The sequence below is a fragment of the Phacochoerus africanus genome, chromosome 15 (genome assembly GCF_016906955.1).
Source record: "Phacochoerus africanus isolate WHEZ1 chromosome 15, ROS_Pafr_v1, whole genome shotgun sequence".
In the NCBI taxonomy this organism is placed as follows: domain Eukaryota; kingdom Metazoa; phylum Chordata; class Mammalia; order Artiodactyla; family Suidae; genus Phacochoerus; species Phacochoerus africanus.
The window spans coordinates 66,393,048-66,420,991 of NC_062558.1; the positions used below are offsets into that span (position 1 = coordinate 66,393,048).

The 27,944-nt window shown below is 42.1% G+C and overlaps 1 protein-coding gene across 2 annotated transcripts in view; it reads left to right on the forward strand.

Annotated features, from left to right (window-relative positions):
• Positions 1-27,944, forward strand: part of ARID5B (AT-rich interaction domain 5B) — a 190,357-nt gene that overhangs the window by 134,489 nt on the left and 27,924 nt on the right. The window contains exons 1-4 of one of the 2 annotated variants that reach the window (XM_047760259.1): positions 7,194-9,364; positions 10,682-10,794; positions 16,508-16,712; positions 18,654-18,706. In XM_047760259.1, coding sequence (XP_047616215.1) covers positions 9,361-9,364; positions 10,682-10,794; positions 16,508-16,712; positions 18,654-18,706 — 375 coding nt within the window. In that variant the 5' untranslated portion in view covers positions 7,194-9,360. Of the gene's footprint in view, positions 1-7,193; positions 9,365-10,681; positions 10,795-16,507; positions 16,713-18,653; positions 18,707-27,944 lie in introns of those variants that run through there. The other variant, XM_047760258.1, reaches the window with a different exon arrangement.

A 27,944-nucleotide genomic window follows, 5' to 3' on the forward strand; every position in this document is an offset into this window, starting at 1 on the left:
AATATAAAATGTTATTAATGAGACATTTTACATTTTGGGGTATTGTCTTGGAAATTCAGTGTGTATTTCACACTTATGGCACATCTTGATTTGAACTAGATGTAATTTTTTTCCTTTTTATGGCTGTACCTGCAGCATATGGAAGTTCCCAGGCTAGGGGTCAAATCAGAGCTGCAGCTGCTGGCGTACACCACAGACACAGCAACAGCAACACTGGATCCAAGCTGCATCTGCAAACTACACCACAGCTCAGGGCAACACCAGATCCTTAACCCACTGAGCGAGGCCAGGGATTGAACCCACATCCTCACAGAGACAACATCACGTTCTTAACCCGCCACAATGGGAACTTCTTGACTAGGTGTATTTTAAGTGCTCAATAGCCCCAGGTGGCTAGTGGATGCTATATTGGACAGAGCAGCTCCAAACAGTCATAGATGGAGTTCCCTTATGGCACAGCAGGTTAAGGATCTGGCATTGTCACTGAAGCAGCTCAGGTTGCTGCTGTGGCATGGGTTCAATCCCTGGCCTGGGAGCTTCTGCACACACAAAATAAATAAACAAAAAGTAAACAGTCACAGAAATGTTTTATCTTTCACTGAAATAAGTGGGAAGGAGCTTGAACATCTTCCGTATCCTCTGTGTTCATCGTAAGATTTCTGTTGGGATTTCTGTTGGCATCTGTCCTTTATTTCCCCACCATGGGACACCGCTCTCTCCCATAAGCTGAGCACTCTAGCTTGCCCTGCTGGGTTATAACCAGCCGACCTTATTAATATCCTCTTGTTGTATTGTAGCCTGTCCATACACACCCCCAGCCCCTTGCCTGCCTCACTTGAGATCCTCACCCCACTCTGCTCCGACACACGCTCTTCTCTACCATTAGTGAGTTTCTTGGAGCCATAGCACGGCTTTTCCAGTCCTTTTCCAGTATTGTGGCTGGTAGCTCATAAAGGAGGAGGGGATGAAAGAGATTCACCTGAGCAAAGAAAAATGTCTCAAAGTGTCAGACAAATAGGCACAGCCATCTTTTTACTTGTAAGTAACAGACTATCCTACTTCTTAAATTAGTCTTTCTGAAAGGTAGAAAAACATAAGAGTGAAAAGTCCCCTTTAAGCACAAATTCCTTTGGGGATCTTTTTAAAAAAGAAACTGGGAAACTATTACTTGATGATCTTTTACTTTTTACTTTTCCTTATGTGTATGTGTTGGAAAAAGTGAAAAGTCTCTCATAATATATTAGTCCCAGTCTGTAGTAAATTAAACGGCTCCCTGTTAGTCCACATCCACACACACACCCACACAGTCTTTTTTACTTATTTCCAAGTGGGGACTGTTTTCTTTACAGATGTAGCAAATCCATTATTCTCAATGTCAAAAATGGAATATCTCATTTCCAAACCTGGAGAAATAGTTGAATGTTCTGTGTATATGTAAGTTTAAAACCTGTTCTGATATTTGCTGTTCCTTACAAGGTTATTCAATTCAAAAATGTAGCTTTGACTTCTGTGCTGTCATGTATAATCGTAACACCACAGGACATAGCAACTGTGGACTAGAATGAGCAGGTTTATTGATCGTAACAAAAAGGGAAAAAAAGAGACAAATTAATTCTCTATGTTTAAGAGGTCCTATCTGAACTTTATAATTTCAGAAATCAAAATGTCCTTGTAGACCATTTCTAGAAATTCCCTGGTGGCCTCACGGTTGGGGATTTGGCGTTGTCACTGCCGTGGCGCAGGTTTGAACCCTGGCCTGGGAACTTCTGCATGCCTCGGGTGTGGCCCCCCAAAAAAATTAGAAAGTGGATCCTTAGATATTCTTTAAAATAAAGACAAATGTCTTAAATTAATATTCTGTTGGTATCATACTAAGAAAGACTAAATCTATGTAAAATTTTCAAAAAATGGTAACATGAATTATTTAGAAATCTTAAGAAAGGGTGAGCACTAAGACGTACACTTCTTTTTTTTTTTTTTTTTTGGCTTTTTGCCTTTTCTAGGGCCAATCCCGCAGCACATGGAGGTTCCCAAGCTAGGGGTCTGATTGGAGCTGTAGCTGGCAGCCTATGCCAGAGCCACAGCAACAGGGGATCCGAGCCGTGCCTGCAATCTACACCACAGCTCAGGGCAATGCTGGATCCTTAACCCACTAAACAAGGCCAGGGATCAAACCCGCAACCTCATGGTTCCTAGTCGGATTCGTTAACCACTGCGCCATGACGGGAACTAGATAGTACCCTTCTAATTGTAATAATTCTCATGCAGGTTCCCCCCTACACACACACACCTCAACATCCAGCATAATCTTCTCGATTAATCAAGGGGCCTGGGGCTTGGAAATGGCTGGTGGGTACCTGGCATCTGGGGAGATGAACAGCAGGAGAAGTGAGTTGTCAGGTAGATGTGAAAGTGGAAGTTTGAGCCACTATGGGATCTTAGAGTCCACGATTGGTTTTGCTGGGTTTGTGACTTCATGATTAGACTTTGCAGCTGGGGGAGGAGACCAGACCCTCTGCATGCAGCCTGAGCACCTAGATGGCGCTACCTCCTCTCCCTTAAGAACCAAGCCCTTGGGTATCTGTTCTGCCCAGATGTCTCTTTACAGAATATTTGGAATTCTAAGGCCCAGTTCTTTCCATAGGTTCCTGATGCCAAAGATGACTGTTTGCAAAGCAGCTCTGAGCCTTTACAGATCCTAAAGAAGCTCTTTCTTCTGAGCATGGTTCCCCTGAAGAATACTGTGGGTAGTCAGAATAGACCAAAGTTTGGAAGGTCTGGCATTGATTTCAGTCTCCTTGCCCTTTTCCAGAATTCTCTCCTGAAAGAGTCAGTCCTCTGAAAACCCAGAATCTCTCTTCAGTCCACATGCAGATTGAGCTCCAGGCTCTCCCCCCTACTCTGCAAGTGGGAGTGAAAAGCAACTATAATCCCTATCTTCTTTGCCAGTGCCCTCTCAGACAAGCCTATTATAGATTTCTAGAACATTTCTGCATTCCTGTGGAATTCATTCCATCATTTCGGAATAATACAGAGATACCATTTGGTCATTTAAATCTGTCTCCCCCCTCCAGGCACAGATAGAGATCTGCCCATCACTGCTGGTAAAACCTGACTTAAAAAGAGGTTAGCTGGTGAATTAATGGGAAGAATGCATGGAGTCACATGCATTCTTTCAAACCCATTAGCAATACAGATGAGCTAGCAAGTCAAGTTCCATTTATAGGGTGGGGGAGGGGAGAAGTCAAATAATCTGTGTTTTTAAGTGTTTCTGAGAAATGAAGACCTCCAGGGCAGAGAGAAGGCGGATCAGGAAATAGCTATGCAAATCGCATGAAATTACTAAAACTTTGATCAGAGGCATTAACAATGGCTCCAGTACTCACAAGTATGAAATAAGGAGTGAGTAAGGCAGGGCATGTTTGGAAGGGATTACAAAAGTGTTTACTTCCATGGTTTGTTGAGCAGTCAATGAAGTCCACGGCTATTTTAGACTGAAGTTGCCCGAGCAGTCCAGGTATGACAAATGTAGTAATACATTCCATTCTCATTAGTGACTCTTGGGGATCTCAGTGACACAGAGTCAAAATGACTGGACCTCATATAAAGCCTGCCTTTTTTTTTTTCCACCCTCTTTCTAAGGACACTACTGCTCACCTTTCCACCAGCTGTAGGAGAAGGCCTGGATTCTGAGAGAGGGTAGTTCCCTGGAAATGCTAAATTGCTATTAGTATTCAGTGGGATTCAGGCAACATTAAGGTATGACTTGGGCTAAAGCAAACAGGGAAACTCCAAGCGGCCATGATGTCGCAGCTGGCAAGTGTGACACTTCACACCCCTGGGTCCCTGTTCAGGGCTGTCTGGTCTTGATGGTATTTGAGGCTCTCATCTCAGTTCCCAACTCTGGACTCATCTTTTTTTTTTTTTTTTTTTTTAAATGGCATATGGAAGTTCCCAGGCTAGGGGTCAAATAGGATCTGTGGTTGCTGGCCAATACCACAGCCACAGCAGCTCAGGATCCAAGCCACATCTGCAACCACAGCTCATGGCAATGCCGGATCCTTAATCCACTGAGTGAGGCCAGGGAATCAAACCCATGTCCTCATGGATACTAGTCAGGCTCCTTACTGCTGAGCCACAACAGGAACTCCCTGCTTATCCATCCTAAATGGAATGTTTGCATCTAACCCCCAACTCCCAGTCCATCCCACTGCCTTCCCTCACCCCCTTGGCAACCACCAGTCTGTTCTTTATATCTGTGTAGACTCATATTTTTAATGCCTTTATTTGAGAAAAAATATTACACTTAAAAAGGAAACTGTCAGAATAATTTTTTTAAAAATGGTAATACTCTTGTATCCTTTTTTCTTTTTCTCCCTAACCGTGCCTATTGCTTTAAATTCATCATTTAAGTTAGAAAGTTCCCCCAAGATAGAGTTGTGCTTCTTAGTGGTCCAGTGTGTTCATATCTCAGAAGCAACAGTTGCTTCTCAAACATTTCTATTGGGTGTGGAAAATTATTTATAGGAGAACAGAATAAAAGTAAACTTTTTATGATGTTCTTAAAGGTATATATAATTAATGCTTTGTGAATTCATGGGCAGATTCAAGCAGTTATCAGATTCTGAGTACCAGGAGCTGCAGTTTTCTGGCCCCACTCTGTTCGGTGTGGAGTATATGGAATATAACTGTGGATTGGAATTAAAATTTTCAGGGAATCATTTATGAATTTAAAAGAAAAAATGTTGGCTTTAAGTTAAAGCCACAATGAGAGCTGAGAGCTTCTGTTTTTCTTTTCCTTTTTCCCCAAGTATTTGAAAACTGAAATTCTGTAAGAGATTATCTGTGAAAATGCCTTTCTTTTATTATACCCATAAATTTCAGGAGTGGCTTTGATCAAGCCTTCTGCCATTCTCGGTTTCTAAATCTTTTACTCATACGTTAATAACTTTAAAAACACTCATCCTATTTTTGTTGTAGTGAAAGAGGAAGTTTCTAAATAGTCAAAAAGGAAACATTGAAAATAGAATACAATAAATGATAACTAAATTAGGGTAGGGCTTTTTTTTTTTTTTTTCCTTCCCCAGAAAGAGCAATGCTCCATGTTGAAACTTGCCAGAGTATTTTAAGATTATTGTCCATAAAGAAAATGTACCAAAGAATTGAGATGTTCAAAGGAAAGGCATTAAGGAAATGCAAGGTATTATTGGTAATGCACACTATACATAGAACAAGATTTGAAGGCCTTTAATACTTCAATCGGTGGAGTTGGGTTTTCTGTCTTGTATTTAGTGTTTAAAACACACATGCGCAACCTGCAAACCAAACGAGTTAACCCTCTGCTGGCTTCCTCTAGACATTGACCCTGGGGGGCAAACTCTTAGGAAAATGATGCCTGGTTTTCCATTCCCCTAATTCCAGTCTCTACCAATAAGCAAGTCCTATCTCTGAGTGGAGCTCACAAAGAATTTCTCAAATACATAGCTGGGTTGGCAACAAAATCCTTTGCAAAACGAGAAGAAAGAGTTGTTAACTGATGACTCAATCTAGCTTTTATAGCAGTTTATCTTCATGGTATTTCTAAGAGCATAAATGTTAAAAAAAAAATGACGGTCATGACAGGAAAAACACAGTAGAAAAAAACAGGAACATTTAAGCCAAAAGCTATTTACTTTGCCAGTAACTGGTTACATTTCCTTTGTTTTATTATTATTATTGCAAGAGTTGGGGTTGAGATGAAAGTTTCCCACACCTGCGCGGCCCTGACGCATAACTTGTCAGAACCCACAGTGAAGTAAATACATAAATGAATGCCTGCAACCCTGAGCTTCTAGACTCTTTAAGAGAGAAAATCAAAAGCCTGTTTTGCTATACTGTCTTTTAAAAACAAGACTATAATCTGTTAATATTTAAAGGAGGTTTTCAAAAAGGGAATAAAACAGGAGTTCCTGCTGTGGCACAGTGAGTTAAGACTCTGACTGCAGCAGGGGTCGCTGCAGAGGCATGGGATTGATCTCTGGCCTGGAGCCGTGGGATCAGAGTTGCATCAGTTGTGGCGTAGCTTGCAGCTGTGGCTCAACTTCAATCCCTGGCAGAAGCTGCATATGCCATGGAGGCGGCCATAAGAAAAAAAAAGAGAAAGAAAAAAAGAGGAAATACAAAACAAAACAATAGGTTAAATGTCAAAGTAGCCTGGAACTCTGGCAGTGGGTGATTCTCCTGGGTGAGATTAACGCCTGTGGAAATAGCAGTGACTTCACGATGGTGAATACCTGTTAATTTCATGGCACTGAGTAAGAGGAATAGATGAACAGAGAGGAAAGATTTTTTAAAAAAAACCACAGCGATCTTTCACTGAGTAGGCAGAAGAGTCAGTCAGTGGCCCACGGCAAGGGGGCCCACATACACAGTGCTCTAAGTTTTATTGGAACTCCGTGACCTGAGTGGAAGTCTTGTCACCTACTACTGAGTCAGGACTGACAAGGACCCTGCTTGCTGTCAAGTCTGTAGGACGCTGTTTGATGCATGAGATGGGCTGCAGCGCCCTCGTGCTCTGTGGTTTGAGTGTTTTCATTTGGGGAAAGCTCCCTGGTGACTGGCAGACCAAGTTAATAATACAAATACCTCATTATGAGACAGAGTAAGCGTGTGTGTCTGCCTGTTAAAAGTTGCTTAAAGCTGGAGAAAGTCCAGTTGCCAGGATTGGAAGCTTTCTGCTCCCAGGAACCAGCAGTATGACCTAAGACAAGTAATTTCACCTCCATCTCAGTTACCTGGTCAGTAAAATGGGGATCAGAATCATGCCTTCCTATTGGCCAGTTTGGAGTTTTAAATGAGTTATTGTATGCAAAGCGCTGACAGGGAAGAGAAAGTGCCCCGTATGCATCAGCTGTTATTATTATTTGTGGATAATATGAAATGTTTGTGCAAAGAGCACGGACTGAACTTTGTAAATGAGTTAGACCAAGGTTGGCAGTTCGATATATACACATATTAAAGTGTGCATTTATTTATTTATTTATTTTTGCTTTTTAGGGCCGCACCCACAGAATATGGAGGTTCCCAGGCTAGGGGTCCAATCAGAACTATAGCTGCCGGCCTATGCCACAGCCACAGCAACGCGGGATCCGAGCCTCGTCTGTGACCTACACCACAGCTCATGGCAACACCAGATCCTTAAACCACTGAGCGAGGCCAGGGATTGAACCCGCAACCTCATGGTTCCTAGTCAGATTCGTTTCCACTGGGCCATGATGGGAACTCCCCAAAGCGTGCATTTATTGCTCTATGTTGTTGTGTTGTGTTTTGTTTTTTCCCTTAAAGTAGACCTGATTAGAACCAGTTATGCCATCAGTAAGTGGACTGCTGACTTCCAAGAATGGCTTTGCTGGTAGAGATTGGTTTCATCTGCAGCCCAGGAGCTGGTGTCACTCTGGCATTTTAGGATTGGGGATCCCCTCAGTAATTCCATAGCCCTTAGCTGTAAAGGAGAGAGCAGATTTAGGTTGGTCCAGGGCAGCTGGAGGAGGCGGGCCTGTTTCTTCTGTAATAAAGTTAAAGCTCAGAGCCATCTCACTCCTAACAACCACCATACTATTAAGCATTTATGCTACTAGCATTCACCCATCTAGCACATGATGTGTTTTCTTGATCCTGTAGGAAAAAATGTCATCCAGGGACCAGAATATTTTCTCTTTCCAGAAAGCCAACCCTTCACTCCCAAAGCTTCCCCTGGGATCTTGTGGAGCCAAAAAATCTCAAATTATATTATGGGGGCTCCCACCTCATATGGAGTCCTGCACGTTCCGTTCCTCTAAGACTTTGAACATCTGCTCTTCAGGACATTTGTGTTTACTGCATGCGAGACAAGATCAGGGTCCCACTGAGATGCTAGGCACAGTTACTGTAAGCAGAAACCCAAAGGCTGTAGGTTTCCCACAGCAAACTCAAGTCACTGGTGTCTGTTCCAGGAGCTCACAGGTAAGCAGGAAAGGTGAATGCAATTCAGTGTGACAGGTGTACATGTGATCAGATTGGCAGGTCCAGCTCTTGAAGACACCAAGGAGGTATACATGGGCGTCTTTATTTCCCCCTGTCACTTGGTCGTTCAAAAAGCCCTATTAGATGGTGCTGCCCCTGGATGGATGCTGGGGAAGATGAGAGATGAATCTGACATGGTCCTGCCCTTAAGGATTCTCCAACTTAGTCTAATAATGAGCCCCAAAGCACCGCTGATGTACAAATAGTACAGTGACACCCTCCAGAAGAGAAGGTCAGGAAAGGAGCTCAGAGGGGAGACTAAAAGAGGTATCAGAGTTTAAGCCTTGAGTCACTGGTAGGGTTACCTTCCCCATACCTACAATGTCAGTGTACCTGCCTCCTTTGGAACAGAAGGCTTTTTCTCTGATCAGATGCCATGTAGAATCTAAGTCTGTGTGACCAGGATATTAGGTACAAGTCGGTTCTAAATTTGTAATTCTCAGAATTTGCTGAGGAAGGGCATGTGCTTCTCTGGGTTCTGAAAACAGCTCAAAGGACAGAGAAAACAGACCCGATTTGGGGATGACTTATTGTCAGTTCCCGGAACCTTCGCCTTTATTTAAAACAGTCTGTTCAGTGCAAGTTCTCTCAGTCTAAAAGGCCTTTGGGATTTGAAAGCTTTTCTGGAAATAAATGCCTTTTAGGTTTAAATGCCTTTTGCCAAAAATGTTAAGAAGGGGAGATTGTGACAAGTCTTAGAACAGAGGCAGCAATGTTGTTTTGTTTCTTTTAATGAAATGCCTCAGACCTACCCCAGGTTCTGTTTGTGTCTGTAGGCTTTCTGTTCCAGCTATTATTTTGATAAGGGACATGAAAGGACATCCTTCCCTCATGGTCATTAAAGTCTTAGCACTTGGGTCAGTTGTGGAAATACTTCTGTGCTACACCGAGTCTTCAAAACCAAAATAGTCCCCGCCCAGGCTCTGGGCAGAGGCCCCGGGTCAGTTCATGGAAGGTGGCACCACCGGGCTGTGACAGGGGAGCAGGAGGTCAGGATCCACAGACGAGGCCAGATGAAATCACCAGCACTGGGCGCAGGGAGGTGGAGGGAGCTGAACCTCCCTGCCTGGCTGGCAGCTCCAGCCAAGTCCTCAGAGCTCATCCCACACACCCCGTGCTAGTCACTGCTGTGTGTTTACATGAGTAATGGAGCTGCCGGGGGAGGGGAGTTGTAAGCAGAGCGCCGAGCCTCACAGCTCGCATTCGGAGGGAAGCTGACATCCACACCAAGTCCGGCTGTGACTTCCAGGGACGGGAAGCAGTCACATGCTGTAGCTTTCATGAGCCCGGGCAGTGTCAAGCAGATGTTTGTCGACTGGAATGGGTAATTGCTGCTTTCTCTTTGCTTGATTTTTTTTTTTTTTTTTTTTTTGCTTGTGGGTTTGTTTACCTCTGATAATTCTGGACTGGCTTTCTGAGATGGACTTTGAGACCAGAGTTTTGGGGAAATGAGAGGAGAGCGGATTCCGGCAAGGGGCACTGCCCCCCTCCCCAAGCCACTTTTTAAACTTTTGTCTGATTGTAAAGACAGAGCTGCTTTCCTGGGCTGTGTCAACAGCTAAACTGTTATCCGCAGTAGGAAATCAAATTAGTGGGATTAATTGCGTTTGTAAGATGAGTACAATGTAAAATGTCTTAAAACCACTGGTTAACCGGTGGTTATAAGTAACAGCAACAATTAAGAGGGTTCGAGTTGTTCGGATTTTCCATGGTCATAATCATACCTTGAAGTGGGGTACTTTGAAAAGTCCTAAAGAAATTGCTTGGGGTATAATTCATTAATTTGGAATTCTTCAAGGGCTAGTCAGTTGGTTTGTTTGCATTTTGTTTGACTTGGATGATGGGTGAAATTGAATGTAGCACTCAATAAACAGCAGCCTTTCCCCCGCAACTCCTTTCTGTAAGGCTCTTAAAGGGATTCAAGCTCAGTATCCAAGATAAAATTAACTTTGCTTTGGGTCTTGTCTGTGGCTTTTAAAAAGTTATAATCTCCACGGAATCAGGCTAACTCCTGTTGTGTGATCTTTGGAATTTATTTTAAATAACCCCAAGATCTTCCTTAAAACTATATAGATATTGAAAATGAGAAGAAAGCATGCTGATTTACATGTACCTGCCAGATTCACAGAGATTTGAAACATGCTGGTCACGACGTTATTAGTAAATGCATGTAATATTTTTCAAATTGTTATTGTGAATTCCTCTCTCTCATAATTTGAGAAAATGCTCACATCTCCACTTTCCAAGAGAGATGTTTTCAAACGTTACATTACTTTGATACCATAATGGGCTGGCATTATCATTTAGGTTTCTAAAAAGAAGATACAAAACAAAAAGCAAAGAAGGAGCCTGGCTCAGGGCTGTCTTTTCTAACACTGGGGAAGTGCATTTTCCTTATCAACATCCTTTAAAACTAAGGGCTTCGTTATATTTATGTCAATTAGACATGTTCAAGTGTCATAGCTTGGCTTTGGGAAACATGGACAGAAGTGTAGTATCCTTCAAGATCTTGGGGGAGGGAGGCTACCCCAGATGTGGACATGTCTCTGAACAATTAAAGGGCGCCACTGTAGTAAGATTCTTGGTTTGTAGTAAGGAAGCTAATGAGAATGTCTCTCAATTGTTCTCCATTTGTTTCCAGCGCCAAATCTTAAAGGCAGACCACGCAAAAAGAAACCATGCCCGCAGAGGAGAGATTCATTCAGTGGCAGCAAAGATTCCAACAACAATTCTGATGGCAAAGCCGTTGCCAAGGTACGGTCATTCAGCTCCATGGTATTCGTTTTGGCTGCATCGTTTTTATTTTTCCCTTTTCTCTATCTCTCTGCTCCTGTGTCTTGGTGGCAGTTTTCAATTTAGAATCTGACTCTGGTATTTGCAGCTCTCTGCTGGGTCTGCTCCCTCCACCACCTCCCCCACCCCCACCCCTGCCCCCCCAGGGGTGGGGGAGGTGGCGGGGGGGGGGGGAGGGGCAGTGTGGGCATTCTGATTAGTCAACAGAAAGACTTCCCACCTCCCAGTTTGGCCTGTTGAGTAAAGGATAGATGATTAAGCGCCCACGTCATTGAGGCTGAGATTTCATAGTAGGTGACACAATGACATAGTTTACCCAGCTTGGATCAAAAATAGACCAGCTGAACCATCCTCTTTCTGAATGCATTCATCTAAATATGTTTCAGAGATTAACAGAGGACAAAATTAGAAGGGGCCAGAATTAATCTTCTAAGTTTTTTTTTCAAAGTCACCTCTCATTTACCTTAGAATAAAATTAAAGATCTGGAACCCAATACTTAACATGTCTACCTATACTCATATATACATTTATTTGGTTTTAAAGATGATTCTTAATGCAGAGTGAAAGTCCAAATGCTAAGACTCTTTTTTCAGGACTCGGGGCTATTTTGCCTAAGCATTCTTTGGAATCTTGGAAGTCCATGCCTGAAGTATTTAGCACCATGAGGGGTGAAGTGTCACTTCATATTTTTAGGCTTATCTTTTTAAATTTTGTGGGCTTGGATCGTATTTCCATGGTTCCGTTTAAGGGGTGTTTGTGTTGAGGTGTTGTTTCTGTGCCAAAGACAGCAGTAGCCCTTTTAGGACCTGAACTGAAGCCCGGATTTCAACTGACACCACGTTTCCAGATCCAAGAACTAAACTTATGAAAATGGGAGCATTATCGGTGAATTTGCAAGATGCGGATGTAGAAAAGCACCAATTCAGTTCTGTGTCGACAGTCTGTTTTTTCTGCCACGTCCTCCCAGAGTAAAGAAGCAAATCCCAGACTACCTTTCTTACCTTCAAGGATGATTGTTTCACAAGGAAGTTCTGAGCGCTTTCTGGTTAAAACTTCTTGTGCTTCCAAGATTGCAAGGGGTAAAAAGAGATCAACCAGTAGCCATGTATGTTTACTGGTTAAAAACAAATCCGTTTTTCTCTAAAGTTATTTTTGTTTTGTCCCTTTAATCTTCTGCGAGTGAGTCTGTGTGGACACCAAGAATGACATTTTCTAGGAACCTGGACATCTTGGCCCTAGAACTACCTGTCTAGGGCTTTGGCTTCTGTGGTCTTGAAGGATGTCAGCTGGATCCGTTTATTCCCTATGCCATGGCTTGCAGGATACTACAGAATGGAGCGAGACGGTTTCAGGATCGGAGCCTTCAGCAGAGCTTGTACTGACAATGTCTTGTGTTGGCGCCCTGCCCCATACCTCTCAGGTGACTTCATCTGTTTTTCCCAGCATGTTCTGTACCTGAGCCCAGCAGGATGAAGCTCCTTTTTGTGTCATCTGGAGTCACCATCCAAGTATGCCCTGGGAGTTTTACAAAATTCAGACAACTGATCAATAAGCACAGCACCTCTAACCTCCCTCTCCGTGGAAGGCCATTTAGATCTCATACAAGGACCCACAAAACTGAAGACAACTGGACTCTGTCCTGTATCTGCTGTTCCTGGATGTTTTCTTCATAGGAGGGACAGTAGGCAAGCCTGGGTTTTCTAAATGATCCTTTCTACCCTGTCTGCACCAGCGCTGCCATTCAGAATCTTTACTGGGAGGATCATCCTTCCATCACTGGTTTCCATGGTGAGTAGGTGAATGTCGCTCAGCGGTCAGCTCCTGGGGACTGGTCTAGACGCCCGGTTCATCTTGGAGCCTTGGATTACAGTCCTGCCTTGTCTGCTTCCAGTGGGTCTGGAAAGACCATTTCACCTTGAAGAGAAAGACTGGTAGGTATGAAGAACGGTGGGCTTGTCTGCTGGCACCAACAAATGGATGTCCAATTCCCACAGATGCACAGGCCACATCTGGGGCCAGGACCATTAAAAAGATGTTGGTGGTCTTTTCATTTGATGAACTGGTAGCAGCATTTCAGGTGGCAATTGGGCTTGAGGAACAAGACCTGTGTGACTTTTTTTTTTTTTTTCCCTTCAAAAGTGCCTCAAACAGCCCATTTCTAACCATGGATAAGTACCAGCTTCCTGCAGCTCCACAGCACAAAGCTCTTAGAGTACAAACCCACTCAGTGTGCCACGTGCATGGCAGGACAAGCACATCAAGTAATTTGCCTATCGCCATCAAAAGGTGTCCCTCTTTCAATGAGAATGTGAAAACTAGCTGGCAGGACTCTGTTTCCCAAGGGACAAGAGAATTGCCTGGCTTTCCAAGGATAGCAAAAGTCACATGGAGAACAGGCGACCCAGTTCTCTGAAGCTGTCATGAGTGTGTTGTCCAGCCCAAATCCAGGTCTGGGGCGAATGCCTATTCATATGGTCACTACACAAGAGAAATCTTCTCAGCCTGGGTCTCAATGAAAGGCCTCCGCTGATAGATGGCAAATGACTCTTTCCATCCCGTAAGCACCTTCCAAAGGCCGGGAACATAGAAGAGGCGCAAAGGGAAACCATGGTGTGCAGTATGTTCTTTCCTTGAAATCACAGATGTGTTTCCAATATTTCACAAGGGTGACAGATACTGCCCTCATTTTCAATCTTTTTCATCCCATTTGGTCCTCAGAACTATCTGCAGGGATTATACTTCTTGCTTTCCTGAGGAATAAAAGAAGGGTTTCCTAGGAAGTTAGTGACCAGATCAAAATTAGACTCACGTTCTCTTCCTGCTGGTTCAGCACATCCTCCTACCCTAGCTGGAGGCTGGATTAGTTACAGCTCTATCCAGTGAAAGGATGTGGTTAATATCAAATAGGTGGTGGTTCACTTGAAAACTTTAAATGTGGATTCTTAAATTAGCACTTCCTCAATCACTTGGAAACCCCAAAGTTCTGAGTGAACTCACCAAGTGTGAGGTGTGCAGGCAAGGAAAAACAGATCTAGTAATTAACTATTACCTTCAAAACATTGGGCTTTCTCAAGGTCACCATGAAGACTAGCTCCCATGTAATGTCTCAGGAACTTGAGATGCTGAGAATGTTTCTGCTAAAAGTGAAAAAAATGTAGAAAGGAACTTGGTCTGGAAAAAAAGAGACAATAACACCCTACAGGACTCATTGATGTTAAATGAAGACATGCATGGAGCTAGTCTGAGAAGGGAATGTCTGAGAAGGAAAACGATGTTGGCATCTTACGCCCCCAAGAAAGGTCTACTGGGAAGCTCCTAAGGTTCCATGCAGCCCAGCAGGTGCAGCCCGGCTTCACATGGAGCCTGTCCTCTGATGGGGGCTGAATGACTTCCGGTCAGCCTCACGCCTCTCTTTGTGCTTTCCTTCTGCTTCTGGGTGTTTCCATCCAGGTCTGGAAGGTTAGGCAGCTCCCAAGACATTGAGGGGCCAACCTCATTCTCCTTAAACAGTGGTGCTTCTGACCTAATATAAATAACCAGCCCATCATCACTGCAGTCTGAAGACGGCCTGTTTTTTTGTGCACAACTGACCTCTGCTCCTGTTTGTACGAGATTGGAGTTTGGGGTGAGGAGACCTGAGTTCTGCACCCAGAGTTCCACCTGACACTAGCCAAATACCAGAACACAGACCTCACTGAGCTTCCGTTTCCTCAACTGGAAAAACAGGGCTCAAAACCTCCCTTTTATGATTCTTGGGAGCATTAGGTAGACTGTGTGAAGCCCACAGCACTGTGCATGGCTCGTTGTCGTAGCAGCAGCTCCATTGTTAACTGGAGCTCATTAACCAGCAGAAGGAGTGGGCCCTTTATACTGTGGAAACCACCTAGTTTTATCTTCTACTTCTCCTTTGATAAACTATGTTTCTAAGCCGTAGGTTTTGTAATGCCTAGTAATGAGATATGCTTTTTAATTGGAAGTGTGTTCTGTCAATTAAATATTTTGATGAGTGTCAGTATAGTGTTTAAAACCACAAGCCCTAGAGTGAGACTAACCTGGGTTCAAAGCCCAAACTCACCACCTCCTAACTTGGACAGGACCTTGTGATCTTATACGTATTCCTGTGCCTCGGTTTCTTCCTCTCTGATAGGAGAATAACCTGCCCCATTAGGGTGGTGAGTGTGAAGTGAGATAATACCAAAAAAGGACTTTGAATAAAGCTTGGCTACATTGTAAGCACTCAGACAAGGCCAGGGGGAGGGGAAGTACAGATTAGAACTGGAGTGATTTTATAATTTCAGAGCCATTAAATTATAGACTTCATCAAAACTTTAGACTCAACAATCTGAAATTTGGCAGTGAAAAATGATGACAACATTAAGTTTCCCAGGATGTTCGCCTTAATATAATGGTACACAGTACTAAAGCCTGAAAATATTGTGAGTAAAAATTTCTACATGGAAAAATGTTTTCATCCCATTTCCACTGCTCTTTAAAAATTAAAATCTTATCTTGAGGCCCAGTTGAATGAGTTGTGCAGGAAGTTTTATTTTTTTTTTTCCCCAGGACCCGTCTAAAGATATTAAACTAGTGTGTTCATTTGAGAGAATTGGCAATAAAGAAAACCCTTGCAGAGGATGCATTTCCCTTTAATAAAGAAGCGTAGCCTTTTATGTTCTTAGTGCTTGGGAAGGAGAACCTGAAGGGAAAGGCAAAGAGGGGTGAGACATCTGAAATGGAAAACCTTGTCGAATGTGGGTCATTTTAATTTACAGCATTTCCCCAGCGCACGTCTTCTCCAGTGTTAGGTGCACGTCTTCTCCAGTGTTAGGTACGGAGATGTCAAGAATATTGGAATCTACACATAACCCCATGGGCGCTCTTGAACCCACACTTTGACCCTTTGGATGTGCCCCCCCCGCCCCTTGACAGTGAAAATGGCTCAGCAACTTAGCATTATATTTAACAACCATCCAAGGCCACTTGGAGAACATGGTGGCGAGGCGCCAGTGTGAGGGTAGCTGCTCATTAGGGCAAGCCCCATATTCGCCCAGAGTGTGGAGGGAAGAAAGAACATCTGGCTTGTGGAGCGCCATTCATTTTTTAAATCATGGAGCGTTTCATTTATTGTTCTTGGGTTTTTAGCTGACCTCTACCTTTTCCTTTTGCGGCAAATTCATATCTCCTAGATTGTCAGAGCTCACTCAAAAGAGAGACACCTGGGTTGAAGAGTAGGATGTTTTGTTTCCTGTGAGGCACTCACTGTTTCTGGCCTCACATCAGCATGCTTGTAAGGTGTCTACACCAGGCTGGCACAGTTTGGCCAACCACGGCCCACGGGCCACTTGTTTCTGCACATACGATTGGATTGGAACCTGGCCTCAACCATTTGTTGTCATATTGTCTGTGATGGCTCTTGTGCTAGAGTTAAATAATTGTGACCAGGACTACCGTGGTCAAAACCTCTGTAGTGACTGTCTGGCCCTTTACAGAAATGTTACCATCCCCTGGCTTAAGACATCTCATATTCAGCGATACCTCTAAGAGCTGTTTTAAGGCAAAGGGTATTTACGGGTGCCCCCTTCGCACCCAGTGAAAGATGTCTTGCTATGTCTTCGTAAGCATCCCTGAGCTGTGCTTGATTTGACGTGGCTTTCTCCCCCCCCCCTTTTCCAGGTGAAATGTGAGGCCAGGTCAGCCTTGACCAAGCCGAAGAATAACCATAATAACTGTAAAAAAGTCTCCAATGAAGAAAAACCAAAGGTTGCCATCGGTGAAGAGTGCAGGGCAGATGAACAGGCCTTCCTGGTGGCACTTTATAAATACATGAAAGACAGAAAGACACCAATAGAACGAATACCCTATTTAGGTTTCAAACAGAGTAAGTATACTTGTTTTCATTTCTAAAATAGCAAAACTGCTCAGATTCTTTGAATTGGAAGAAATTTTTTTTTTTTTTTTACTCGGATGATGTTGAAATCCTATTGTGGGGGTGATGCTGTCTGTTTATACTAAAGCTACAAATCACCAAGGCCAGGAATTTTTTCCCCTGCCTCTTTCCGCTACATTGTTCCCTTCTGGGGCAGTTGCAGTGAGATATTTATAGGCTCGAATCCACTGATTATGACTGGAAATAGACATGTTGAAAGTTTCTCATTTTCTGTTTTGTCAGTCTTGAGTGTCTGTAACGCCTTTCTTCTGAGATAATAATATGACGCAGCTTTATCAGGCACAGATGTTGCCTGGGAAAAGGCAGCTTTGAAAAGGAGGACATTTCAAGATGGACAAAACAACCACAAAGAGAAAACATATTTCCTCGGCCCCAAATTTGTTGAGATAACAAAAACCCGATGACTTCAGAGGAAACAAGAAATACACAAATTGGAACTGAGGGCCCAATTGTGAATGACTCTGACAGGGACACTGAAACGTCATCATATGTTCCAAGTAGAATGTAGCTGAGCAGAATTCCATATAAAAAGAGAAGAAACCCAGACCCCGTCCTGATTTCACCACTGAATATATATTTCGCCTCTGTCTGGATTTTGTGGCACACAAAGCGATGAGCCCCTGGCTTGAAATAGTATTTTCTCCAAATGTATCTTCCTAGATTAAAACCATGTGTCATTTTGATGAAGAATGTCAAACCTGTATGTTTTACATAACAATTTACATACCTAATAGCAATTGGCACTGATTGCAAGAGAACCCTTGCAGCCATTATAAACTTATATAACTACGAATGATTACAATGTTTGTCTGAAAACTGGTTGCTTGAAATAGAAGTAAAATTAATGTACTATGAACAGCTTTGTTGCATTATGCATTGGTTCAGATTAAATCAAGGCTGAGGCAGGGCTCTTGATAGCTTTGAAATAGTGCAAGGTTCAATGAGGCTTTCCAAATGTGTTGTGTCAGTCTTTTTTTTTTTTTTTTTTAAATTTTATTCTTCATTTCCTTTACTAAGGGATTACTCGAAGTTGAATTTTCCCCTCTTGTGAAAGAATCAAATCCACAGCAGTCCCATTCCATGGTATTTAGTACCAGAGAACAGGATTGCCAGCAATTTGGCATTGATATTTCACTGTGTAAACATTGCAGTGCCCCACAAAGAGAAAGCATGTTTTTAAAAATATGTGTCTGCAACATCACACAGGCAAGTTAGGGGACTAAGCGAACAGTGACTCGGTTCCTCTGCAGACGAGGATCTTCCTTCCCTTTGATTTGTTTGTTGTATCACTGCTGCCTCAAGGGTGAAATATTTATTTCCCTGCTCAGTGCAGGGCACCACGTGTTAGTCAGAAATGCTGTGAGCTTTTAATATGGTGTTGCCATCAGACATTCTATTCAAGAAGGTCATCATATATTAAAGTGGCTGTTATTTATTGATTATGGAGAGTTCTTATCTGAAGAAAGCTTTATTTATTACCATTTAATCAATGGCTTCTTTCTAAGGATCCTACAAGACCAAACCCTGTTTTGAAAACCCACGCTTTTCCCAAGGAGGCTGTAATTTAGCTTCCCTTGGTCTGCTGATGGCTACAGGACTAAAAACTGTGTTGTCCTTTATCCTAAAAGTAGAACCATTTCCGTAGCTGTGACTGTTTTTAAGAAATATTTTAAGTGGTACTAATATATCCTGTTGTTGAACACCCTTTGGCAAATTGTTTCCTAAGAACTTAGCTCTCTGGGGTACATTAGTATTTCTTTTTTGTTTGTTTTTTCTCTTTCTCATTGAAAAAATAAAACAATGTTTGAATTGACATTTCTTGGAAATATGTTAATGCAATGCTTATCTAAATACTTATTGTCCCTCTAACAGTTAACCTTTGGACTATGTTTCAAGCTGCTCAAAAACTGGGAGGATATGAAACAGTAAGTGTTTAAGCAACATAAATGAAGTAATTTTGCAATCGAACTCCCCCACCCGCACCCTGCTTTGACCAAAAGGGAGAAAATGCAAAAGCAAACCATCATTGACTGCCTTTTCAAATGGCTCTACACTTTTGGGGGTTTATTGGGCCACTTTTGGAAACAGTCCCAATTAGTTCCAGGTTTGGCAAAATTGTAAACTTGTCGTAAAAACTACAAGTGGAAAACATATGTAACTCTCCCCTGTCAGGGAAATTAGTTGGGTCTGTAATTTTTTCCCATGTTGAGAAAGGGCTATTATTGTACAACAAGCCAAGATTGCATAAAAGAAATTTCCCTTGGCAACATACCTGACATCTGTTCATGTCTAATATGGGAAATGTATTAAAGGCTTTCAAAAGTAATCACTATTGGCCATTAAGGAATAGAATGCAGCAGAATCTCCCCTCATTCTAGGGCAAAGAAGCTTTATTAGACAAGGGTCAGTGCCGCATAAACAGGAAGTTATCAAACTTCTTCTGAACAGGCTCTGACACTCTTTATCAGCTAATTCTAACTGACAGCCATGGGTTATTTTTAGCTCACAGGGAAATTTGATGGCCATGGATTTTTACAGCATGTATTTTGAACCAATAAAATGTTAGAGCAACAAAGCCAGATTAAAATCTTGAAGGAAGAAGAAAGAGCTGCAGTAATACAGTACACAGAGATGACATCTGTAATAAAATCAACTGACATAGGAAGATGTCGTCATTGGAAATATTTGCTCCTCCACACAATGATCAGATTGAGTTGTGCAGTTTCTCCTGCAGTGGAGGAAGAAATTATTTTTTCTCTACTTATGAAGGAACCTGGGGTATCTCCGTATCATATTAAAGTGACAGTAAGAGACAGAAAGTCAAGAAAATTAAATTCATGTTAGCCCAAAATAATAACTAGCGTTCTTTGCCAGATATGGCATATTATTCCACAAACTAGTATAACGGTTTGATGTCAGGGGCCTGGGATGGGAAAAGATGGCAAATGTTGTATGATTCAGATAATCTGGTATGTACTGTGGTGATTGATAACCGCTGTGAATTCTGACTGAAAAATTCTTTGATATGAGTCTACATGCATGTAAAATGTTTATTTAATACATGGGCTGTACATACATGTTTATACACAAATCTAATACTCATGAACTGCATTTAAAGCTGCATTTCATAGACATGAATTTGCTTAAAATATTTGCTTTACCAAGTGCTCTATTGAAAAATAAATAATGTAATTTTTCACTTGGTTGGATCTGTTGATTGAACAGGGAGATGGACTCATTCCCACTGTGGCTCATAGTTTTGCAAAATCTTGAGCTAATTATAGCTTTTGTGCATGTGAAAAAGATGATAACTTATTCAGGGTTAGTCTCATAAATTTAGGAGTTAATCCTGCAGCCTAGACTTTTAAGTCTAACCTTTAATGTTCAGAATAGGAATACACATTTTTTATGAACTGTGACTGCAGATAGTTACATGATAATTGCACAATATTATGAAATGTCTTTTTAAAGCCAGGAATTTTTTATTATTCACTGATAGGGAGGTTGCCAGCAGATTTCACGGAATCAGTTTTTCCTGCTTTTGTATCTTCTGATTCTTTATGGGGATTTTTTTTTTTTTTTTTAACGGGCAACAGCAAGGTGATGTGGAAAATATAAAAGAAATTTCTGTTGAGTTTCAAGGCATTTGCCATACTCTTTGAATAGTGATTATTCTTTTGTTGAATGAATGAATGACCACACAAACAGCAGATCACTTGACCACATAGTTTCTGAGTTTCTGACGAGTATAAGGCTTTGTGTTAGGTACTCTAGGAGACATAAAAATGTCTAGGCCAGTGGTTGCAATTGCTTACCAACCAGGAGAAGAGGCAACTATAAGACAAGGAGGAAAATGATCTGTGCACTATTCAGGTACTCTGATGCCAACTGAGCTGAATTTTGGAGACTGGATGGAATTTTAGACATGCAAGATCATGGCCTTCTAGGAAAGAGAAAATCAAATGAGCCAACAAACTATGTGGGTAGAGTAAAGTTGGGTGTCAAGAGCCTGAGAGTTTTGAGTAACTCAGAGTCGCTAGATGGCTGGGATCAGAGAGGAGGATGGAGCCAGGGGAGGAAGGGCGTTGAATGCTACACAGTGCAGGGTCATGAAGATTGGTAATACGCCAAGTGGTATGTTTTGCCTCTTATTCTGCCTTGACCATGGCGTGTGTGATGGAGTCAAGGAGAGGGTGACTGGGATAGGGGAAGAGGGGAGACCAGATTGGCATCTGCTTTCCATCTGGTTATGTGCTTCCGGTTCCTTCAGCGAAGCCATGAAGAGGACTGGAGACCTGTGGGAGTGCCTTTTTCCTCCTTCCCTCTCCACTCTCCCTTCAGCTCCTTCATCCTTCCCTGGGTCCCTGCCATTCTTTATAATATGCCACATTTTTTTTCATCTCATCTCAAGCAGCGAATCTGTGTGACTTGCTATAAAATCTGTATTTGGGGCCATATAAACTGAATGAAGCCAGTTGGTGGGCTTTGTCTTTCCTCTCCTCCTCCTCTGCTCCCCCCCCCTTCCTTCTCTCCCTCCTTCCACCCCCCTTCTTCCCTCCATCCTCCTTTCCCTCCCTCCTCGTACTGTTAACCCCACAGGCACTTTGTCTGCTACTCCCATTCTACTCTTAAGCTTTTGAACCTCTGAAATACAGACCATTTTTCCCTAGTGTATTTTGACTAAATAAAAGGGTGAGATGTTCGGTGAGGATTCAGTTTTGAGGTCAGTCCAGGAGATGTATGAATAATATCCAAAGTCTGAGGCCTTAAGTTGTCATCACAGTGTTACTGGAGGAGACTTATCTGTGAGATTGTCTGATATCAGAAGCAAGTGTAGACTTGTCCTTTAGAGGTCAAAAGAGATCTAAGACTCTTCTAAATCAGTGATTCCCAAAGGCTCCTCAAGAACTGGGGCTTAAATTTTCAGGAGGGAACTTTAAAGTCTAAGTAGTTGTCTAGGCCTCTGAGATATTAACTCTGGGGTAGAGCCTGGGGCTGAGAATTTGAGGACCCTTTTTTTTTCAGCTGCCCAGATCATGTTAATTCAAAGCTAATGGTATCAGTGGTTATTATGCCTCATGACTTCTAGCTTCAAAATATGGGCTCCATTTAAGTCAGTATCAAAGATGAGAAAGTTGCCTTCATGCTCATACTAAATAAACAGGATAAATATGCCAGAATACTAACATTCCTAAGCTCACAAGCTTCCAGAGAATATTTTTCCATTTGGTATAGTGGCCATCTAAACTGGGACTCTCTGAGCTATTTTCACTTTGAATGAGGAAAAGTGTGGCCCCCTCAATAATAGTTTTCACGAATTGGCCTTTGTCCAGAAAAAGATCCTTGCCTTGCTCCAAACATGGAAACTGAGGCACAGGGAAGTAAAATGAGTTAAATGGGGTCATCAAGGTAGTCTTCACATTCTGAATTGCTGAGGATTTTGTGCACGGTTATTTCGGCCTCCATATTTTCACTGGAAGGAAAGAGATTTATAAATGATCATTCTTTGTGCCTTCCACTCCCAGCAGTCTCTTACATACCTAGAATGCTTTATATGTACTTTGGGTGATGTTTTTTGGGGGAAAAAAGATGTAATAACCTACCTTTATTGACGGCATCTTTCAGTCATCTCTTTATGCTTAACATGAGCCTTACCAGATAGACTAACCACAGCTGAGATTTTCTGATTCTTAAGAAAAATGTGTGACCTTAGAAGACCGGTCAAGAAGTCTGGAAGATGTAAATACTCAGTACTAGTGAAAAATTGCAAGTTTAAAATGTGTAGATGTATTTCTTCTGCTGTTAACTTGTGATTGGATAAAGACATCTCTCTGGAATTCCTTCTGGTTATAAAAAGAGGCCATTTTAATTGGCTTGTTTTTGTTTGTGGTTATAAACTATTCCAAACCTTCTGGTTTGAATTGTGGATTATGGATTATTTCATTTTAGTCCTTCACAACCCTCAAATTGAATTAAAAAAAAAAAAGAGGAACACAATTTCTATTTTAAGCCTTTATAGCATTCACCTAATGGCTATATTCTGTTCTCTTGGCCTCCTCTGCCTCTGCTAGAAATGTATGTTATGTCTCTGCATCCCTAGATTTAGGGATCATAAATGTATTGAATGGATTCGATTTCCTAAAAAACAATATCCTGGCATTTTTGATTGGTTGGCAATGAGGACCCTTCTTTCATAATCATATATCCAACTCCTCCTTGGAAACATTCGAGAATATGGGTCACTTAGAGTGGAAGAGGCAGGACTCAATAAAATTTTGCTGATGAGCTAAGGAGGCCTTCACTTCAGTGTCTGGTGAAGCACTTAGAGCCTGCAGGGTAGCTTGATGACCAGGATGTAGTGTGTTGAGAATGGTTTGCTAAAGTGATTTCCATTTGGCTAAACATTTGATGGTGAGCCAGAGGCAGAATGTGGAGAGAGGTAAAGGAGGGAAATGGATCTCAAGTAAATCTTATCCTAGGAGCAGAGGAGCATGGCCATGGAAGTGGTGCCTTCTAAGAATGTCAGCTCACAGTCCCACCTCTCCCCATGGTGAGACAGGACTGTTATTTACCAATTGGAAAAAGTCACTCGTCTTCTTGGTAGAAGGATTAGGTTTTGACATCAGATTCTGGCTTTGACATCATTTCAAGACATCCTCTGAATCCAACCCTAGTTCTCTGGACAGACAAAGCCTCTTGCCTAATTCAAAATTCCCAAAGCCAAAGATGATGTCATGTAGCTTTGAAAGGTTCCAGTTCCTGGAGTACTACCAGGAAAAAAAAGTCATCTTCCTTGAATTCATTCCGCTCTCAAGGTGTCCTGAGAAAAAGGCTGTTTTCTCAGAGCAGCCTGGGTTACACTGCTCACAGGCAGAACTCTCTTTTTGACTTCATATGTCCTACACATTCATACACCGTGGAAGCACTAATAGTAATCCTGAAAGATTTCTGATTACCATTTCCTCGGCAGGCCACAGAAATGCCAGAATTGTTTCATCCTAGCAACCTCAAAGGTAGGCAAATAAAGCCTTCAGGATTGTCTTGGATTAAAATAGTTTTCCAGGTTTTTTTTAAGCGGCTGAATATTTTCATCAAATAAATAGACAGATTTCCTTTCCCACTCACTGGACCCGTTTTCTTGGCAGGGATTATCATTGTTGAGAGTTAGTTTCAGGCCACCTTTAAAACATGCCCTGAATTCTAAAGAGCCACTTGAAAACAACTGTAGAGTTGGCCCTCTTTAACTGCGGGTTCCACATCCAAAGGTTCACCTAACCTTGGACTGAAAAAAAATTTGAATTCCAGAAAGTTCCAAAAAGCAAAACTTGAATTTGCCAAACACTGGCAACTATTTACATAGCATTTACATTATATTCAGCATTATAACTAATTGAGAGATGTTTTAAAGTAATATAGAAGGAGGTTCATAAGTTATATGCAAATTTTATAAAATGAGACTTCAGCATCCACAAATTTTGGTATGGGGGGGCCCTTGGATACAGAGGGGCGACTGTATAAGCAGTGAAAACTTGATGAACATGGTAGGTATTGAGTGCTTTTCAGAGTTTCTTGGGTCTTACCCACACTAGGGAAAGAGGTAACTACCAAGTGTCTTCAAAGTGAGATTAAGTTTCAGTGCACCTAGATTGGTTTACTTGGGTGTGGTCTGCTCCGTTTTTCATCTTGCTCTATGGTTTACTGTATGAGGTCATGATTACTGCTAAATTGTGAACCCTTTAAAGCAGTGATATCTCTTTTCATGTATCTCCCCACCCTCAACCCTCCATTCCCACCCACCCCTACCTGCCATCCACCTCCACTGTACCTGGAACGTTGCCCTAGAATGGTGAGCAGCAAAAGATGCGCTGATGTCATGAATCCCTGTCATCTAAGCGAGGACCCTGCAGGTGTGATAGGGGAAGCACAATTCTACAGAAATAACTGCTTGGACGAATTTGGCCATTTTCCTCAGGCAGTAGAGAGCCAGAGTTCTTTGCATCCTTAAAAACATTTTCTAAGATAATAGAAGGTCTGGTTGAAACATCAACATGACTGGAAGGCCTGAGGCTTTATGAGCGAATTGATCCAAATAGCCATGTGGCTGGATCAAACTTGCCAGCTGAATGGAACTGGGGGCTAGCTACCAGGAGGCAGACACTGCTTCTGCCCTGGATGGAGTTTTAAGGCTTTCACATATCCAGAGAGGACAACAGAACAAAAACCATAAGCAAATGCACACTTAGGCACAACCAAAGCATATGAGTACAGGAGGCAGGTGCACACAAGTGGAAGCTGTCCGGGATGAGGGTGGGGAGTGGTGCTCTTGTCCCTCTTTCTCCTTACAGGGCTCTGAGACCCACTGGAGGTTTGGACAATGTGAAGATTTAGACATCTCTAGCTGTAGAACCTATGGTCAGCATCTGGACTGAAAGCACATCTGGGAGCTCCCTGGTGGCTCAGAGGGTTAGGGATCCAGCAATGTCACTGCTGTGGTGTAGGTTCTGTCCCTAGCTTGAGAACTCCCACATGCTGTGAGTGCAGCTAAAAAAAAGAAAAGAAAAAAGCACATCTGGGCACAAAACACAGAGATGTATACCCAGGAGAACTGTATACTTAAAAGCATTTAGCAAGTGGAAAGAGCACTTTTATGACTTTCCTGTGGAAAGAAAATATCTCAAAATGGCCTGATTCATCTAGGCTGGCCAGTGGAAGCTCTGTAAACAGAGAGACCGCTTCCTTGAAAGCCCAACCCTTGTCTTTCCTCCACTGGTAAAAACTGTATTTAAACACCAGAACCTGCTAGCAGGGAGCTAGCAGAGACCCTAGCTTATTAACGCCCAGTGGTGACTGATGCTGGCTTCCTGCTGCCACAGTTTCAATCTCAGTTTGAGGAAGATCTTTCCTTTTGATAATTCATTATTTATTCTTAAAGAAGTTCTGTCATTTTTGCAACAGGAAAGTGTTTAACAGGGCATCCCCTAGTTTAGATGGTAGATTGTGGTTGGGGGAACATGGCCAGTTTCCACACATTAAATATCTCTGTCAGCTGTGGTCTCTTGCTCATTGTATTTTTCAGTCAGTGCTACTTGGTATATATTTGGTATCTGCCACTAGGAGGCAGTCATCTTGGGTGTTGGGTTTTCCCTGTTGCCATCCAGCTTCTCACACAGTTCCTGACAAGTGGGAGATGTTCAGTAAGTGTTTGGTGAGTGAGAAGGTGGATTCTGATACAACTGGGACTTATCCATGATTCAGTGGTGAACTTCTGTTCTAACTAGAGACACAGGTTGGTGGGGTGGCTGGAACCACAGTTTTTTAAAAATTTATTTTTATTAGTGTGTAGTTGATTTAGTGCTGAGTCAATTTCTGCTGTGCAACATAGTGACCCAGTCATACATACATATACATTCTTTTTCTCATATTATCTTCCATTATATTCTATCCCAAGAAACTGAATATAGTTCCCTGTGCTACATTGTAGGACCTCATTGCTTATCCATTCTCAGTGTAATAGTTTTCATCTATGAATCCCAACCTGCCAAGCCATCCCACTCTGCCCCTCCTCCGCCTTGGCAACCTCAAGTCTGTTCTCTATGTCCATGAGTCTATTTCTATTTTGTAGATAGTTTCATTTGTGCCACATTTTAGATTCCAGATGTAAGTGACATCATATCGTATTTGTCTTTCTCTTTCTGTCATATTTCACAGTATGAGAATCTCTAGTTGCATCCGTGTTGCTGCAAATGGCATTATTTTGTTCTTTTTTATGGCTGAGTAGTATTCCATTGTATATATATACCATACCTTCTTAATCCATTCATTTGTCAATGGACATTTAGGTTGTTTCCATGCCTTGACTATTGCTAGTAGTGCTACAGTGAACATAGGGGTGCATGTATCTTTTTGAATAAAAGTTTTGTCTAGATATATGCCCAGGATTGGAATCGCTGGGTCATATGGTAGTTCTATATTTAGTTTTCTGAGGAATCTCCATACCGTTTTCCATAGTGGTTTTACTGGTTTACATTCCCACCAACAGTGAAGGAGGATGGAACCACAGTTTTAATGGATACTGTGAGTGAAATCTCAGAGCGCTATCAACTCAGTCCACTCCCTTAGATTCTTATTGACCTCTTAGCTGTGCTTTTTTCTACTGAAGAGAGACCTACAGCTCCCAAGTTGAGAATTTGTAGCAGAAACTATGGGTCCCATAGTCATTTGCCTCCTTTGAAGCAAAAGGCCCCTGGAGTTCTGCCACACTGTTCCTTAGGTCACTCTGATGTGGGGACTGCTTTGATGTAGTGGGAAAAGGTCTGCTCTTGGGACTGTAAGCCTTACCAGTATGAGACCTGGTATCCTGACCCTACTGCTGTGTGGCCTTAGGCAAGTCGTGCAACCTCTCTAAATCTCATTTCCTTTGTCTGTGAATGAGATTCTTATAGTCTGCCTCACAGGTTGGCAGGAGGATTAAATGATATCTTGGGTAAGAAAGCCCTTTACAAATTATAAAATGCAGTGTACAAAGAAATACCAGAATGATAAGGATGATGGTTTCTTTCTGAAATGACTGCAGGAACATACATAGGCTGTTTCCTGGCCCTGCTGGGCTCCCCAAGGCCCACACCTCACCTGAGGGAAGGGAATATGAAAAATTTGTTTCAGCCTCAATATTCTGAAGGCTTTGAGGAATAACATAGATACTTGGAAGGGGATCCTGTTTCTTCTTTTGTGATATATAGGTCTAGAATAGATCAGCCTGAAACTGTATATCTTAAAAGGTTGGAGTGAGATTATAATTAAATATAAAACAACTACCAAAATAGGTATTTTGAATGTTTTCAAAGGGGCTTGAAAACATTTATTACAATTTAAACCAAGTTACAAATATAGAAGGATTTTATTTTTAGTTATACCTCCTAGTAGTGGTAAGAGGTCTAATGAGAACTATTGAAGCAAATTGGTTCAAGAATGCTTCATGGGAGATTGAACAAAGCAAAACTCACATTGTCTCAAGGTCCCACTTGGGCCTGTTGAGAAGGGTTTATGGAAATGAAGGGGTTCTTTTTATTTGAAATGGAAAGGGTATCATTTACCCTATAATATTTAACCACCCTTCTCCTCCTTAGATGACAATTACAGAGCCCCTGGTTGCATGTGGAGATT